Raw genomic sequence first — 18,787 nt, 5'->3', positions numbered from 1 at the left:
TTGTGGCAAGTAAGCGCGAAAAATACTGGTCGGATTGGGCTGAAATTTGGTGTGATGAAAGCTCACATTACTGATTAACATAGGCACATTATTCTTATCTCAAAAATCCTTTCGGGCTCCGCCCCAGTGGCTCTGGAGTTTCCCATAACCTTATGAGGATCATATTTTAGAAGGAACTAGAGATCGTCCCGTGGTCGAAACCTCGACCAAAAATATCTAATGTACAAACTTCTCACCCCAGGCTGTAAATAAAACATGTGATTGAAATTTATTCCATTTGTTTTGATTTTCTGTTTACATTTCGTTGTTATTTCGTCGCCAGCACAGCAACCCATGTTACTTCTAATATATAAAATTCTCGTGTCACAGTGTTTGTCTGCAAACTCCTCCGGAACGACTTCACCGATCGTTATGAAATTTGGTGTGTAAATTCTGTAGGTATGCGAATCGGACGTAAACTATTTCCCGTTTCGAAATTCTTAAAAGGGCTCCGCCCCAGTGGCTCTGGAGTTTCCCATGTTAACCTTATGAGAAATGGAATTAATGAATCTTAACAGCTGTTTCAATTAAACAAGTTGGTTCTGTTCTATGATGTTCAATAGAATTAAAGTTACAAGGATTACCAACAGGGTGCAGCACTACTATTTCTTTTACATTTATGACAACAGCTAATTTGCAACCAAAAGGTGAGTGAGCGTAGCGAACGAACTTCAACCTGGAGGCGAGTTAGCGTAGCGAACGAGCTAACCTGAAGGCAAGTGAGCGCAGCGAACGAGCTCCAACCTAAAGGTGAGTGAGCGTAGCGAACGAGCTCCAACCCAAAGGTGAGTGAGCGTAGCGAACGAACTTCAACCAGGACGTGATTGAGCGATGCGAAGTAGCGAACGAGCTCCAACCCAAAGGTGAGTGAGCGTAGCGAACGAACTTCAACCAGGACGTGATTGAGCGATGCGAACGAGATCATCTTGGAAATTAAACGTAACGGTACTTTCTTTCCATCGGTCTGTCTTAGGGGAAACCTATAACTTAGGCGATACGAAGTTCGCCGGGACAGCTAGTTTTTATATAAAAAAATGGCTTATTTCTGAGCCTGTTTTAGTTTATAAAGGGACTCTGCACACCTACAGGAAAATATCTTTTTAACAGTATGCGTAGATTTTCCCTACGATGCACACGATGACAATATCTAATTTGAACCAAATAGCAACAAAAAGCTGTGAAAAATGAGATTTTCACTTTTTTACTGTTTTGGGGCAGTGGTAGAACATTATGGCTATGGTAGATGTGCTTACTAGCAAACGGTAAATTAACCGAACCAAGTTTTCCTAAACCGTGTCCTCCCCCATTGCAAACGCAAAGCACGAGTATAACTACAAAAAACGTTATACTTATACGCCAACCCCGTACGAAAAACGGATATTGTGCTAGTACGAAATAAATCTGACAATTTTAATGGCTTTCATATTTGTATTAGATATCCAGCCAGGTAAATGGAAATTCGTTAAGTCTGCAGATATGCTGGGGTATTTAAGGATATGTTTTGATTAAATTTGGCAAATTTGTTCATTTCATGCTGAACTATCAACACTTCAATAAATAATTCACCTTATAATCTTCCATGTACCCCAAAGTATTGTACTCATTAAATAAAATATTTTTTTATAATGGGAAAAATCTGACAATTTTAAGGGAGTATTTTAGTGGAAAACCAGCTACGTAAAGGAAATTTGCCTAGTCTGAAGGTTTGCTGCGGCGGGGGTATATTACGTCCCACCATGACATCGTACAACGCTCCAGCCCAGAACAGTTTTTTACACATTACGGTAAAGCATTGAGGAAAGTGGCTTCATAACTTGATGAAATCCATTGGTGATTGGCGGGATTTGAACCTAACATCTTGAGGGCCTAAGTCCTGCGCTCTACGCATCTCTGTTGACTCCCTAAGCATTTGTAGATTAATATCGAAATTATTAAAAATGAAGAATGTGTATCGACCAAATGTACAAGGTTATGGAGTATAAGGTGAAATTATGAATTCTCCAAATTTGATTAACATATCTATAAATTAATAGGCAAGCATGTTTCTTTAAAACCTATTTTCCTCAGCTCGTGTGCATCGCAGGGAAAACATACGCATACTCTTAGAAAGATATTTTCCTGTAAATGTGTAGAATCCCTTTAAAAATTAAAATAGACTCAAAAATAAGCACACAGGTTAATTTGAAATAAAAAAAATTACATGACAACATTAGTTTACTTTAGTTTATTTCCATTACAATAATATAGCCAACAACCATAAAAACAGTTCAAATATACTACTACGTTATTTGTTTTTTCCTTGAGGATTTGTTGACATGTTGCGAGAGACCTTCCAATTATCCCAAGTCCCAACTGATTACACTTGTCCTAAGCCGATCGTCGATTTACCACGATCCATCCCTACCCTATCATTGATAGGACTGTTTCATGATTATAAGCCAATCATTAGTCTCCACTCGGGTAGGAGACACGACTTTCGGCTTTTCAAAGAAATCTTTTTAGTTCTTTACTTTAAATTCTGTAACAGGGCAGAGCCAAGCGCGGTAGTCATACACTAGCTACTAAAAAATTCCTGTGAGTATCGAAGGATACAGAGGACTCATAGTAAACTACCCCGGCTTTAAATGGCAATATTGTCCTATGGTTTATAGTTAATAATTATTGGTCTTTCTTTTAGGTGAATGTTAATTTGTTATTGTACCTTAATAATATAAATAAATAAACTTCATAAACTAAATAAATAAGCATTCAGCTTGATCTGTTTGAGTGACATCTAGTGGTGACGAAACGAACTGTGTGGCCGGGTGGTGACATCTAGCGGTGAATAGTCGAACTGTTGCTCGCCTCGGCTCTCCTAGTGAATTATGGAAACTAGCTGTTACCCACGGGCTTCACCCCGTTTGAATTAATTAGTATTAATAAAATTATTGATTGATTTAGTTAAGCTGAAATAAACAAAACAGAATACAGTAATACAAACAAATAAGTACAGCTTAGGTATTTTTAACATTAGGTATATGAAAAGTTCCCTTTAAAAAGGAATTACGACCATAAAGGGCAACTGATGAAATAATGGATAGTTTTACTCAAGGTTTCTCGTCATGACGAACAATTTAAGTATATGGTTTATGGGAGTGTGACTTGTAGTTTTCTCAAAAGTTCATGGGTACTTTTGGATTTATACATAGATGCTATTGCCGAAGAGCTCATATAGTAAGACGTAGATCTGGGACCGATTTACTTTTACGTTTTGATGTCCCCTCCCCAGAGACCAAAAACACCATCCGTTCAAATCCATATATTTAGGGTCTACATACGTGTCCGATAGCATGATAACTGGGGCAAAAATGATCCGGTTATGACAAAAATCGGTACTAACGTGTAAACCTACATTTATTCGAACGAGTTCGCGAACCAGCATGATCGGACTATGGGTACGGGGTTGTATAGGTTGCTTTAGAATATAAATTGGGGTTTCCCGTTTTTGACCCCCAAAACATCAAATTTTGTAATTTCTCTCCAAACAATTTTGTAGAGCTTAAAAAAAACAATTTAGTACACTGATTTGATTAAAAAATTAAAATTAGCAAGCTCATGGTAAGACGTAGATCTGGGACCTATTTACTTTTACGTTTTGATGTCTCCAGAGGCAAAAAACATTATCTGTTAAAATTCATACAGAGTGTCTTGCAACCATACAAACTTAGTCATGTTATTCAGCATGTAAAAAGAAAAAGAAATAATATAACATATGTCCTATCTCATTTAGTTTTCGGTATATCTGTCTGTATGTGATTTTTACAAAAACATTCATAAATCTTTATGTCTTTGAGCTAGGCATTGAAATTCTGTAAAAATGTTTATCTTAATGACCAATATTCTTGAGCAAAATATGAATAAAAACTCTTGAACCGCTTAAAATTGGCGGTTTTTAAAATTATTTGATGTCAAATTCCATTAAAACACTTAAAACAGTTAATTTTACAAAATATTTGCAGGGCATGTTAAAGTTAGTACGTTTTATGCAAATTACAACGATATCTTATTAGCTTAGTTTGAACAAAGAATAACTGAGAAAACTTATATTTTTTCCGTTTTCTCCATTTAAACAATGTGAAATTATTAAAACTACTTTTAATTACGTTTAACATTGTTTAAACGGAGAACACTGTAGGTATGGCAACAAAAAAATAGTTTCTCTACCTATTCTCTACCATTTAGTTTTACTACCTTAGTAGTAATATTTTTCTAAAAATATCCATAGTTAGTAACATTTTTAACTTCAATATAAATTATAGTAAATTATTAGTTTTTAAGATCATCAAAACTGTTTAGAGAGATGTTGAAAATATTATATTTTGAGGGTATAAATTGGAAGACCCAATTTTTACACCATAAACCCCTGTCCCCATATCTCAATCATGCTAGTTCGCAAGCTCATTCAAGTTTATCCTGAGCTACACAACCCAAATTTCATGAAAATCAGACCAAAATTACTCAAGTAATTTAAATTATATGGACTTGGACATATAACAATTTGAATTAATAGTGTTTGTAGCCTCTGGAGGCGAGAAAGTAAATCGGTCCCGGGTCTAGGTCTTACAGTGCCACCTACCGTAATAGCTATAAACTTCCCTAGGAAAATAAGACAACCACATGGAAGACACTTAATCTAATCAGTGGTGGCCTAAAGGTTTAATTTAGGGGAGGGAATGCCCCCCTCATACACGTAAAAAGCCTGAAAGCGTTCAGGTAAAAACCCCGTGGTCAATTCTGTTTTTCAGGGGGGGGGGGATATATCTCTCCAATACCCCTCTCACTGAGGCCACCACTGAATCTATACATGCTTAAATCTCTTCTTTACTCATTCAACTCTATCTTCAAATTACAAGATGCCATCTAATCCACGTTTCTATAAAATTTTTTTTGAAAAACTTACTATACCCTCTATCAATTATACCTTATTGGTTTAATTAATGGACCCAGGCCCACCAGTCGCAAGAGGGTTTATATTTTTTGTTTGGGGCACAAAAAGAGAAACATTTCTCCACAAGGTAGGTGGAGGGGGTGTAATTATTTCTCAGCCCTATATAGTATATCACATGCAAACCTAGGCTAGCAAAACATAATTTTGTTCCCTTTCTGACAGTTCTTGATCTTTTGCAGGTGACAATGGCAGCGAGAACATTGAGATGGGCCCGATGACGCTGCGGGAATACATCGCAACGCTGGAGCCGTACGACCCAGAGATCCACGGCTGGCGGGGGGACGAGCCGTTGACTGTGAAACGCAGAACTCAAAAGCGAAACTCCAACCACAGGTTGAGCCTTGCGAACGGGGGCCTGCCGGGATCATCTGGAGACAGCCCCGCCTACAGCTCTGTCAGCTACCATCCCAGACAGCGGGGCAGCGTGGAGCTGCAGAGTAACAACGTCATCTAGGTGAGATAGGATGATCTTTGAGATAATTATGAGATAAGGAAGTATGATGAAAATGTCACCACAATGTCCTCTTTGTTATCATAGCTTTTGAGACCTAATTTCACAGTAGCAAATGTGTCTGAAGACACCAAAAGATTCAAACCTGAGACCCAACTGATTACTCGGTGATTTGGTGAACTTTTGGGAAGTTCAATGTAGTCGTAAATTGTCCAGTTAGGGAACACTCATCGTCTAAGAACTGACTAACATCGGAATAATTTGGACTATTGGCAAAATCAGAGTGAGAATGTCGTGCGTTCTTGCTCCACACTAGACCCCAGACCTTCACCCAGATATTATTTTTGCCAGGAAACCTTCACTGTAGGAAACTCTATGTTGGCTCTATTTTTTTCTTTTAGGGTTCTCCCTGTTACTTGAAAAGTTCAAGGTTTTTCAAAGTGTCCCAAGAGATTTGCTTGAAGGCAAGTATTGCTCAGGCAGTTTAAGTGATCCCTGAAGAAATGCAGGAACGAGTAATCGATGGAGTTTTCAAGCAAAAGGAACTCTGATTAGGATCAGACGTTCCTTGAAGGACGTTTTCAATTTGAAATAGCATAGGATTTAAGCTGTATTTTGATGAACTATTTATATGTATATAGAAAATAGTATTAAATTTTCCCTATTTATAAACTGAGGCGCTCTCATTGCCTCACCCTGTACCACTGGGACTCAGTACTTTAATCAAGCACATCTTATCCATCTTAAAAGTTTTTTGTGCTCTTAAATTAAATAATTTATCTTTTTACAGATGCTGATATTGTGCCTTCTTGGATCCAGTGACTTAAAAGGCGCCTTCAGATAACTGTGACTGTTCCGGTAAAACCTGACTTCCTATTTTAGAACACAAATGTTTTAGAAACATGTTTTTAGATATTGTTAGAAATACTGTAAATGATGTAAGTAGGTGAATATTGTAATTACATTGTAAAAAATAGTTGTCTGTTTTATAGGGTAAAAAATGTACTTAATCAAAAAACAAAATCATGTTGTGTAACAAAATAGTCTAAATCAATAAATAGAATTTAGTTAAGTTTTTTAGAAGACAAACATTTTATGCTAAACACAAATGGTGCCTATTTAAAAAGCAAAGAGTTTTTTCTTAATGATATTTTCTGGATTTAATAATTTGTTTTGTACGGTATATAAAAAGTGTATGTTCATTGAAAAAAAAGAAAATGAAATAATATCCAATTTAATTTGAATACAAACCCTTTGAGCACACAATTTGTGAATGGGAATTTTTTACAAGATACTTTTATATGAAACTTTTCTTTAACAGTGTATGTTATTAGCCCAGTCAAATGGTGTTTTGAAATGGAAAGTTTTGGTGTAATTGTTTTCTTTTGTTTTCTTTATGTTTTTTGGGGTGCTGAATCCAAATTTGAAGTTTTCCAACAAAAATTATATCGGCAAGTATGACATTTTTTGAAAAATAGGGTGAAAATTGATTTTTTTTCTAGTTTTTGGCTCATAATTTATCGAATAATAATTTTTCCCAAACATCATCCTATACTAAAATAAAGAGCATAAAATTCTCTACAGTTTATGTATCTATAACTTTTGTCTTTAACAAAGCAGTTTTTATCAAACTAAATTAAAAGGTCTGCAAAATTAATTGCTTTAGGAAAAAAGCAAAATTATTTCCTTTATGACTTCTCCAGGTTATAATAGGATGTAAAAGTGTAAAACATCCCATAAATCTTGTTTTATTATAAATATTAAACCCTTTTAATTTAAAAATACATGTACACCAACATAATGGTAGATACAAATTACTTTGATTAAGTTAAACTTTTTAATTTCTCCGAGTCTTCTTGGCCAACGGTACCATGATTTCTGCAGACCTACTCTCAGGTTCTTTTTCATCTAAAAAACCTTTCAAGATTTGAATCTTCAGTATGTGTGAATGATTTACATAAGGCAGACTTGGCCTCTTTCCTGATACCAAAGTCATCGAATAGAGGCATTGGGTACGGGCATAGTTCCTATTTCAAAAAGCCTTTAAGTTTCTCATCAGACTGCTTGGCAATTGTCATTCTGTAAACAATAGTAGTTGGATTGATACGTACGATTAAGGTCATCATGTATTTTAAGGGAATGGATCATTGTGGAAAGTGGCAAAACTCTATCTTTTCTGTAAAACTTTACCTGTTGAAAATCACTTCCCACGATTGGATTTTAAGCAATGTGGCCAATCTCCTTAGCCTTGTGGCAGTTTATATTGCTGTCTCCCACAAAACCTGAGCTAAGAGACATCAGCGAATGGTTTGCGTTGCGTAAACCAATCATCTAACTTTTTTAAATCATTTCCATCTCTTTTGATTCTAGCTTCTCTCATTTAACTTTTTGTTCAGAGCTGATTAATGTCACTCCACACATCTTCTCCATTTCTTCCAAATTTTTTGTAGTGAACTCATTCCTTTGTTCATCTGCACAGGAACCCTTCACTTACACCACGATCATGGGTAAGCGCTCCAGCAATTTTCATTACTCCCATAAGAGATTGGTCGATGGACATGTCTGTCCATGATCCACTCCAGAACTTGTTGGTCCTTTGAACGGTAAATCCACCACCAATAAACTTTTAATATTCCTCAGGGCTCACTTTGTCTTTCAACGAGTGCGTCTTGGACGAGGTATAGATTAGTCTACAGCGTAGCACCACGATGAGCTAAAATTTGGAGCCGAGCAGAAAACATAGTTTCCAATTTCTTTACACTGCCGTTTTCATTAGGTTACAGCATAGCCGACCTATTATAATTACGGAATAGCACTAAGAGTTCTTCTTAATAAAGGTCTGCCGTCAAATCCATTGTATTGAAAATAGGTTTTGCCAAGCATGCATAGGCAAAACATATGCATTTTTATATCTGCTCTATCGGCTCTTGAATAGGCATGTCCAGTCAGAATCTCTATTGAAAGCAGTGCATATATTGTACTAAACATCCATGATGTAACATATTGTCTTCAGAAAGGACATTCATTCGTTTCATACACCACTGATCGTATCTCTTCAAGGATTATGTCCGCATACGTTCATTTATGTAACTTTTCTGGCAACTTACATACATGTACAAAACGATGAATGAATGCATAGCATGCGAGTACTGACGACTACACTACAGTACCCGGTGAGCAACAAGCAGACGCATGTCGGCACCTCCCCCCTCCCCCGTTACATAAATATTTTAATTATATATATTTTTAAATTTGTATATGTGTGTCTATTATCACGATAACTCGATGAAAAATCATCCGATTTTTATGAAAATTGTTATAAACTTGTAAACCTTCATTTATTCGGAGGAGTTCACGAGTCAGCATGATCAGACCAGTTGGTTTTGGTGAGGTTATATGGGGGTAAAATTTAGTTTTTTTTACCTTAAAGGTATACAGTTCTGCAATTTCTCCCAAACAATTTTGTATAGCTTAAAAAACAAATAATTTAATATATTGAAGCTATATTATGCACCTAATAGTAACGGAGAAAAAAATACTTTTAAAATTCCCATGTTATTCTTATAGGGAATAAGTAAACTATTATATTTTGCTTGTTATGAACATATTTTGATAAAAAGTGGAAGATTTTTTCATTTCATACGAAACCATTAACATTTTAAACACTTTTTACCCTCCCTGTTGCAGCAAACCTAAGGACGCGTTAAACCAATGCTATTTAAATGGGAAAAAATTCGATATTTTTAAAGTGATGTTTTAGAGTAAATTGAATCAAGAAAATGAAAATTCGCTTAGTCTGCAGGTTTGCTGTGGCGGGGGTATTTTGTAATTTCTATTAGGTAATTACTTTGTAAATTATATGTACTTGGTATCCATTTTCTGGAAGTAATATATATGTTAAATATTCAATGTTCAATAATTTCTGAATAAAATAACTTTATTTATATTAATATAAATCACTTATCATTGGTTCGATTTTCATCACCAGATAGTCAATGTATGCGGAATTTTATGCTATACAATCAATTCATTTACGATTTTTTTTTTTTTTTTTTTTTTTTTTTTTTTTTGGGTAGACTTTTTGACGTTTTGGCAAAATCTAAAAAATAACCCTGAATTTCAAGGTTTTTGTGGTCCCAGGTCAGAAGCTCACCTGGAAAAATGGGACAAACTTCAAATCCTTTTACTTCTATATAAATAGAAAGGATTAAAATTATCCCCAGCTTTCCAGGAATTATTTCTGGGCAAAACCCTATTTTACTGGCCTATAATTTAAAAGTTGTAAGCCAAAAACTAGAAATAAAGCATTTTTTTTTTAACTAATCTTTAATTCACATTTGCCGAAATAATTTTTGTTGGAAAACATCAGATTCGTGTTCAGCAACCCCAAAAACATAAAATAAGCCATAAAAAACAATTACACCAGAACTTTCTACTTTGAGCCCTTTTTAAACACCATTTGACTGGGCTATATAGCCATTGAATAGAATAAAGCCATTGAAGATGTAGAACAACCCTGTATTTACATCCATAAAACTTCTGTTTGTTTAAACAAATAGAATCATTTATGGAAACTAAAGAAATGGTGCATGGTAATGAAAAGTTAAAAAATACAATAGTACTAAAAATGAATTTTGGTTTCAAGCTTGTTTGGCTAAAAATCAAATCACGTTACAAATTTTTTTTAGTTAGATATTTTACAATTGTGTAGTTATTCATGTATGCATTATGATGATTTTGTATTTTATTGTATGTATGTTCCAAATCAGGGGTTTTTATTGCTTTAGAAAATTTTAGGCTAGACACAAAAATATTATACTTTAAAATATTTTAAGTAACCTATAACCTTTATTTTTACACATCAATTCTTATTTTCTCATAGCTTTGTAAATATAGTATTTTTGCTTGTGATATTTTTATCTACGTTAATTTAACAATACCGGTACATAATGATGAAAACTATAAAAAAATTATATACTTAATAAACTGGTTTAAGTAAAAAAACTAAGAAAGTCAAGGTTATGAGAGTACTTTTCTCGACTCTGAAATGAGCCATCGGAGAAAATGTATTTGAAATGAGAACATTTGTATAAAATGAGGTTATCTTTTTAACAAAAAAAGTACTGCAGTTAACTATTAATTTATTTTTTGTTTTATTTTACCCTACAGAAGATTTTGCTATGGAAGACACATTAGTGCCCTTCAACACAAGTTAACATATTTAAATCCATAAGACAAATGCACATACAGTACATTAATACCAAATCCATGTATTAAGAATTTTCTAAATGCAGTCAAAAATTATTTCCCACCAAAGTATTTTTTTAAAAGGAATACAATCTGTACATTGAAGTGTAAATAATGTAATTTTGTATAGTTATGATAGTAAGAAGTGTAGCAGCAGAGCCACAAATGTTCTCTTTTTTTACAACCAAACTAGGTTTTCAATTGGTTTTTTACAGGATTTTAAAATAAAAGGAATAGAACGTTTGAAGAACTGAAGGCATTTTTACATGGTCAAGACAGGTTCTCCTAGCTACCCATTTCGGCTGCGGAATTGACAATGTCATGCTCTTAGGCACTGAAGTTTCCTTGCCAAATTCTCCTGCTAGGACATGTACTTCATCCTTGTCTGTTCAGCTGGTGCCGAAAAATCATCTGTATTCGGCAGCTAGAAAAACCTGCATTTACTACAAATTTCCAAATTAACACAAATCCATATTTCTTATTTAGCTCAGCTAATACATGTTTTGAAATGAAATAATCAAAATGATGGAATTTAGTGGTTGTTGGACTTGTGTTACTGCTGCATTTAATTCATTAAGCGGAATCAAATGAACATTCGTATCAAAATGCTATTGCTAAGTGGGATAAAAATATTTATCATTCTGGCAATAATTTAGCATATTTTTAAACAGGAAACTTAAATACTACTTAAATGATTGTAAATAAGTTTTTTTTTAGAAGAACAAACAGTATGGAGATTATTGATCTGTTTTGATCTTTGTTTCCTAGTCTAAATGTGTACTTAATTGTTTACTAAACAGAAGAAAATGTTAATTCTAGTTTATCTCATATTTAGTTGGTAATTAGAGTAAAAAAAAGTTAGGTAAGGTAATTTTAGTTTAGAAAAATCTTTAAAATATCAAAACGTTTCTTACAATTGGTTATAGAACTAACAAAAGAAAATTCCAATGTACCTAATTTAAGTTGATTAAACTTGAAAAAAAGTGAAAAATATTTTTCTTTACAAAAAAATATTAAAGTAATTATCCTCATTTGTTTGTTGATGTACGTTGTACAAAATATGATACAATCATGTACATTATATCTTTTGTAAAATTTGTTTGTGGTCTCAATTAACATTCCTTGTAAATGATGGGAGAGGGCGTTTGATTGCCTAATAAAGTTTATTTCAATAAAATAATTGATTACATTTATTGAGCAACCATGGTATAACTTGTTTTTAGAGAAAACATTTCCCCCCTCTCCATGTCCTCTACACCCCTCTTTTGAGCATTCATTGACTGGACTATAAATAATTTAGACCACCCAGACACTAATCCATCATACTTAATAAAATTTTAAAGCAAATACACGATTTTTGCCAAGCATTGAATATTTGACTATCTTCCGTTCACAAAATGTAGGTGATGTTTTAAGAGGAAGTGATTCCCCTCCATCTCATCCTAACTTTAAAACAAAAGACAGCTGATCTGATTATACATAGATTGAGCTAAGACAAGTGGTGGGGTCCCCAGGAAACTGTACTCTTAAACCGCTTGAATTTCTTGAACAGACTTTAGTGGTAAACTATATGTATTAATATTGGTATTTGTCAATTTCCCAGCAAAGGTTCCCAAACAATCATTACTTTCCGAGCCGTCACTTATGTTCTTTTGATGTGTGGAAAGACTGAAGGATTGGGAAACAACAAGCACTGACATTCGCCGAATCACGGGTTGACAAACATCCATCGACACTATAGTCGTGATTTGGCCAGTACCTAGCTGCTCGGCCGGTGAAAAATACTTTAGACACAAAAACTCCCGGGAAGAAAAAAGATAGAGAAGAAATGGTTAAACTATGACATTTGCTGATGTTCACATTGAAAAATATTTATAAAATTTATTTATTTTCAGTTTTTACCACATTTGGTGAATAACTGTTGGGATTACTGTAAGTCTATATTTGACGTATCCAAATTCAATGACATTGCTGTGTCAAAGAAATGAAAAGTACAAGAGATACATAATATTGACAGTGTTGGGATAAAAATCCAGTATAGTTCTCTAACTAATAAAATGGCTAATTAAGACTAAAACCAATCATCTTTATTATTTACGAAATAGTAATAATCCCAGTCCCAGAAATGATTAGATCTTCAGATGCTTATATAAGTTCATTTTTTTATGTATAAAATAAAGCGTCCAAGGACAATTTAGATATTTATAAATCAATCGTTGTGTCTTCTATTAGGATTCTTTCCGAAAACAATCTCACGTATTCGAGGCAACAGCTGTGCAGTCATTTGTTCCAGCTTTTTTTCTAATGTGTTATTCACACTAACTGATTTTGATTTTGTATACAGTATCACTCCTCCTTTCCCTTTTGCCGGGAGGAATTCAGTTTCCTCAACTGTAACGGACACATTCATTCCAGTCAGCGAGTGAAAAACATTTTGTGCTTGATTCGTCACTTTTTTAATCAAGGGAAGATCATTCTTACGTACTTGCAAAACCACTTTGGGTTCCATGATCTGAAAAATCAAAATATATGGTTATGAAACAACTCATAGCTATTGTATAGTACGTAAAATCAATATGATGGACTGTACTGCATAATAGACCGCAATTTTTGTCCCATCCTGCAATATATTTAATGACTACACAGCTGATGGATTGATCAGGCAAATCAAGACAAATTGTAGATTATTTTAACATATGCTATCGTTAAATCATAGGTTTCCAACAATTAAGACTACAATATTGTTACTTCAGCATTTGTTCAGTGCTATACTAAATCTTATGCAAAATAAACGATAATATTCAATTGAATACGTTTTTTTTAGTGATGGTATTCATCCAGCTAACCAAGAAAATTAGAGACCTGGGTAAATAGAGTCCAGTGACATCATCGATATCTATTCTCTATGTCCCATCTTTGCTGAAGAATTAAAGTATATCCTACATTACCTCAAGTTAGTCCGTTGGAGCATTTTAACATGGATAAAATCCATTGGTTATTAGTGGGATTTGAACCCGCAACCTTGAGCTCCAAAAGTACCAAGCTATAAAACTAGACCCAGGAGACATTTAGACACACACGACAGGGTAGCAACATAACATTAATATGTCATCCTATTATCCTAAACTTCTTCAGAGAGTAGATTAAAGAAAATTCAATCTCCTTCCTAAAACCCCCTTAATCAGACACTATAGTTATTGCTAAAAAATATGAGACTTACCTGAAGTAACCCTTGTAAAGTGAGTTCAAAAAGTACTTTCTTATACAAACACTCGTTGTCGGGATAATCCAGATTATTCAACCGGTCCAAGACGGTTTTGAGGATATTTTCCACAACCATGTTTCGAGAGTTCATGACATTCCGATATGACTGGCTTTTTAATTTTGATATATCCCTGAATAGACAAAATCAAAAACTTGAATGAGTAGGCCTACTTGAATGATTAATGCACATTAATACAAAGCATATGGTCTGTGGCGCCAGATTTCGGATCTATGGCAGTGATGTCGTGGGTTCAGACCCGGACCTGATATCTACCACTACATTACTCAGTACTTGTACTGTACCGGCTCACCCCCTTTTTTGCTTTGCCGGATACGTTACACACAGTGGCCCATGTCAGAGTCAGGACTATATGCCCATGTGAACAAGAAAATGCACTTAAAGTCGAAAGAGGTAACTAACCTCTCTTTAGAAAAAAAAAATCAAGGAGCTTAGTAGCTGTGTCCACACTCGCGTGCTTTAAATTTCAACGTGCCTTTAACTTTTAATTAAACATGCGTCCAACTCATGCGTTATTGCATGGGCTTATAGACATGCCTTTCAGCTGTCCACACTGAGCATGTAACTAATGCCTCACATTTTAGATGTCTTTTCCTAGATGGATGAAGACAACGCTATTCTGTTAAAGCTAGAAGGAACTAGATCCGGAATATTTTGGATTAATAAAACTTCAAAAACGATAGAAATTAAGGTGTAAATGTGGGTAAAGGAGTACCTATACTATTTAAAACTCATAATTTTCTTATTTAATTTATTAATTTAATTCAATCTTTATTATTATTTAATTTATTTTAATAGATTTAATACCTGTATGCCCCACAAACACATGAGAGTGATAATCATCTATGAATTCTGAGGTATCTTAGTTATTCATGTTGCTTTAAACAACTACAACACAGGATGACTTGTCAAAAATGTAAAGCAGTTGCAAGTGGAAACACACAGAAAAACAACACTGGTGTCTTGCGCTACGCTATGCGCTACCTATGTAATGGAGCTCATTTCTGACTCAATTAGGGCATGCCGCATGTGTTTGGCCACAGCCACCTGTGGTTTGGCGCACACAGAAGCGCATGAGTGTGGACATTCCTAAGAGAGATGACGGTAGAAGAGGATGTGTGCACCAGTGCACACCTAGGAGACTACATAGATGTATAATACTTCCGTAGCGTATATTATACGTCAATGGGAGGCTGAAGCTGCTAACATGATGATCATGGTGGTGGTGGTGGTGAAGATGATGATGATGAACCATCAAAGCTGTGAAAACTTACAATACCATCTGTTGCTGAAACTTCTTTTCAAGATTGTCATAGTATTTTTTTACTGCTCCGATCCTTTTCTCAATATAGTTTTTTTTCTCCATATAATATTCTTCTTCAGCCATGACATCTATTTCTTCTGCTTTTTCATGGCCATCTTGTTCAATGTAATCAACCATTATTTGGAGCTAACACAACAAAAATAAACTTATCAAAACAAAATTGTAATTTAAACTGTTGTGGTAACTTATTCAAGACAATGAAATTTTGACCTATCTAGTCTACTGGTCAACGGCTGCTTTCTTCAAGACGTCAAAGGTAAAATTAACTATGGTTGTTAATGTAAAATTTTTAGATAGCTAAGTTCCCCACCATATTGTAAGACACAACTACTTAAAATACTCATAAATTCATTAGAAACTGATAACCCATAAAATTTGGAGTGAATCAATTTTGGTAAAGTGATCTGAAGGAAGTTGAGGGTTTCATTGAGACTTCCAAGTACTTGCAAAGCGCAAAGATTCAAACCAATGAATGTAATATTTTAAAGACTTTCATATCTCCCAATTTTTATTGTTCATAATCTTATTTCTTTTTTCACTAAAAAAAATATGTATTTGTTACTATGTTAGCCCCAGAGACCCAGCATTTATAAGATAAGGCAATCTTGTATCCTGGCTAAACAACAATGGTAGATCCTGGAAGAAAGTTTTGGGGAAGTACACCAGAGGGTCCTAGGATAATTTTTAAATGCTCATAGACAGTGGTGTAACTAGAGCCAAAATGTAACCAATGCAGTGCATTGGAGCGCAGGCTTTTAAGGGGCATAGGCCTTAGGGGGGCACAAAAAACTGATATTCTGGAAGTTTTTAGAAAAAAAATATGTTGAAGTAAAACTTTCTGTATCTACCGAAAATAAATGTAAAACAATATATTCCTGGTAACTTACTTTATTCCCTAGAGTCACACCAGTTGGTGACTTTTATTTTGTTTAATATTATTGTTATCTCCTTGGCGCCGTGCACATTTGCGCTTATCGCCTTCTTTTTACAAATTACAAAACTAGATTTATCATTGTTGGCTACAAAGATAGACATAAATTCTTTCAGTATTATATTAGTAAACAAACACGACCGACCACGTGTCCCTGTCAGTCCTTGTTGTACGACTGTGCGGTTCAACAAAGAGCTTGAGGGGCTTTGTCAGGGAATAGGAATTAACGTACACAGTGTTGTCACTATGAGCTGTAGGCAGCCCTTTGACTGTAAGAATGCAATCATCTAGTAAAATTAATCAAATTCTGAGAAACGGACATGAACATTATATTGTAAATTGCGATATCATGTATACTGTAAGGTACTGAATACATATAAAATGTTATGTGGTTTATATTTTATCGTTCTAAAAAGTACATTAATGAATTCAATTGTAATGATGTATTTGTGATCTTTACTTCAGTTTTTAATTAACATTAAAATAACTTTTACATAATAGGTTCATTTTAGCGAATTTCCCATATAGGGAATAAGCTATTACCGTAGTACTCATGGTAAGACCTGGACGCGGGACCGATTTTTTTTTTCGTTTTGAGGTCCCTAGAGGCCAAAAACACCATCCGTTCAAATTCATATATATATATATATTTATATATTTATATATATATATATGTGTCCGTCAGCACGATAACTCGAGCAAAAATGATCCGATTTGGATGAAATTTGGTACAAACGTGTAAACGTACGTTTATTCGAACGAGTTCGCGATCCAGCATGATCGGACCATGGTAACGGGGGTTTACGGGGGGTTTTATGGGGTAAAAATAGGTTTTTCCTATTTTTGACCCAAAAAACATAAAATTTAGCAATTTCTTTCCAAACCATTTTGTAGAGCTTAAAAAAACAAATAATTTAGTATATTGAAGCGTTATTATGCGCCTAATAGTTACGGAGAAAATTCCAAAAAATTGTAAATTTAAAATTCCCATGTTATTCTTATGGAGAATAAGTAAACTGTTGTAGTTTGCTTGTTTGTGAACATATTTTGATCAAATTTGGAAAATGTTTTTATTTCTCACTACCTATTCACATTTTACAAAAAAAAGTTTTACCCTCCCTGATGCAGCAAACCTAAGTACTTGTTAAACTAATTCTATATTTAAATCAAGAATAAATGTTATATTTTTAAGTAGACATTTCAGTGTAAATCCAATCAGTCAAATGGAAATTCGCTTAGTCTGCAGGTTTGCTGCGGCGGGGGGTATTGTTTCTTTGAATAAATTTTTCTCTAATTGGATAGTTAGGCTATACAACATCTCGTGTGTAGTGAAATAGTATCCAGGAAGTGTGTCAGAGTAGAGTACGATGGTAATGTCTTTGCTAGTTTCGTTATATGGGGAGGGGGATGGAGAATAAGTGTACAAATAGGGGCGCATGGGAAATACTTGCATTGGGGTGCAGACAGTAAGACCATAGATTAAACATACTCCTTGAGGAGTATGTTTAATCTATGGTAAGACAGACTGCTTACTACACTGCCCATAGAAGAGGTTTTGAAGCATATAAGTTAACCATTGACTATACCTACAGATATAACTAACTAAATAAAAAAGAGTGCAATTATAAACTTATTATAGGCCTAGTTTTGGAGTATTTTAGGGATAAGAGTTATCATAGATAGCCAACAAATAGATAAGGGGGGGGGGCACAGAGCATTGGGGGACCCCTTTCCTCCCTGTGGATCGAACCACCTCTGGGCACAACACACCAACACCCCTGATAGCAAAACTGTTCATGTTATGTTTAAAATAAAAATAAAATAAATAGCTTGTGGATAAGCATTTCAAACATAACAATTGATAATGCAACACTAATTGCCTTTTACGTTTTACAAATTGAAAGATTTTTACCTTATTTTCATATTCTTTTTGAGCAGCCATTTCTTCAAAAAATATCAACAGCGCGTCTAGGATATTATTAAGTAGTAAATAATATCATATTTTGACATTATAATTAAAGATTTTCATATACATAATTTTACGTTTTAAGCTGCTCTTATAAAACCACACACTAAAAAACTCTTATATCATAAAAGTTGTATTATAAACGTTTTTATTGTTTTTTAAAACAGGTGATACACGCAATAACTTCATAACATATTGTAAAAAGACTAACTAATCATACAACATATCAACATTGTTAGCGTGGATTATTAAACTATTTTATATCGTCAAATGTTGAAAACGAAAAGGCATTGAATTTATCATTTTTTATCATAGTGTCCAACAAACTGAGTTTTAAGTTAGGCTAGGATTTTATTACTGTAATTAATTTTCATATATTTCATGTTCACTATTTTGATATGTTTTTTTTACCATATTCCATCTGTGATAATGTTAGTAATTTTGTCCCTCTATGTTCATTGTACACCTGTGATAACCATTAGCCTTTTTAAGAAAGACCCACTATAATTCATAATTTAAGTTTGTTAAGTTTGCCTATTTTTTAAAAATGATTTTAAAC

At 34.1% G+C, this 18,787-nt stretch overlaps 2 protein-coding genes across 3 annotated transcripts in view; one reads left to right on the top strand and one right to left on the bottom strand.

The window, feature by feature from the left end:
• The window catches only part of LOC128993359 (uncharacterized), a 33,731-nt gene extending 26,946 nt beyond the window's left edge, over positions 1 to 6,785 (top strand). For both annotated transcript variants that reach the window (XM_054417204.1, XM_054417205.1), the window contains exons 2-3: positions 5,206 to 5,480; positions 6,268 to 6,785. In XM_054417204.1, coding sequence (XP_054273179.1) covers positions 5,206 to 5,480 — 275 coding nt within the window. In that variant the 3' untranslated portion in view covers positions 6,268 to 6,785. The remainder of the gene's footprint in view (positions 1 to 5,205; positions 5,481 to 6,267) is intronic.
• A 6,127-nt stretch (positions 6,786 to 12,912) lies between these two features.
• LOC128993570 (V-type proton ATPase subunit E 1-like) lies at positions 12,913 to 18,288 on the bottom strand. The gene is made up of 4 exons (XM_054417541.1): positions 18,175 to 18,288; positions 15,282 to 15,457; positions 13,945 to 14,119; positions 12,913 to 13,236 (listed from the first exon to the last, which is right to left on the bottom strand). Exons 1-4 carry the CDS (start codon positions 18,202 to 18,204, stop codon positions 12,934 to 12,936), a joined length of 684 nt encoding a protein of 227 aa, XP_054273516.1. The 5' UTR covers positions 18,205 to 18,288; the 3' UTR covers positions 12,913 to 12,933.
• Between the last annotated feature and the right edge of the window lie 499 nt (positions 18,289 to 18,787).

Source organism: Macrosteles quadrilineatus, unplaced genomic scaffold (assembly GCF_028750875.1).
Source record: "Macrosteles quadrilineatus isolate MER2022 unplaced genomic scaffold, UCM_ALF_1.0 Scaffold_4__1_contigs__length_99947679, whole genome shotgun sequence".
In the NCBI taxonomy this organism is placed as follows: Eukaryota; Metazoa; Arthropoda; class Insecta; order Hemiptera; family Cicadellidae; genus Macrosteles; species Macrosteles quadrilineatus.
Note: the sequence above shows the minus strand (reverse complement) of the source record. Positions and strands in the feature narration are given on the sequence as shown.

Bases quoted from the DNA above. Each gene is read 5' to 3' on its own strand.
- LOC128993570 (XM_054417541.1), bottom strand. From the start codon at position 18,204: ATGGCTGCTCAAAAAGAATATGAAAATAAG. The intron at 15,458-18,174 runs GTAAAAATCTTT...TTGTTGTGTTAG, and splicing joins AAAAAGAATATGAAAATAAG to CTCCAAATAATGGTTGATTA. The intron at 14,120-15,281 runs GTAAGTTTTCAC...TTGTCTATTCAG, and splicing joins TTTCAGCAACAGATGGTATT to GGATATATCAAAATTAAAAA.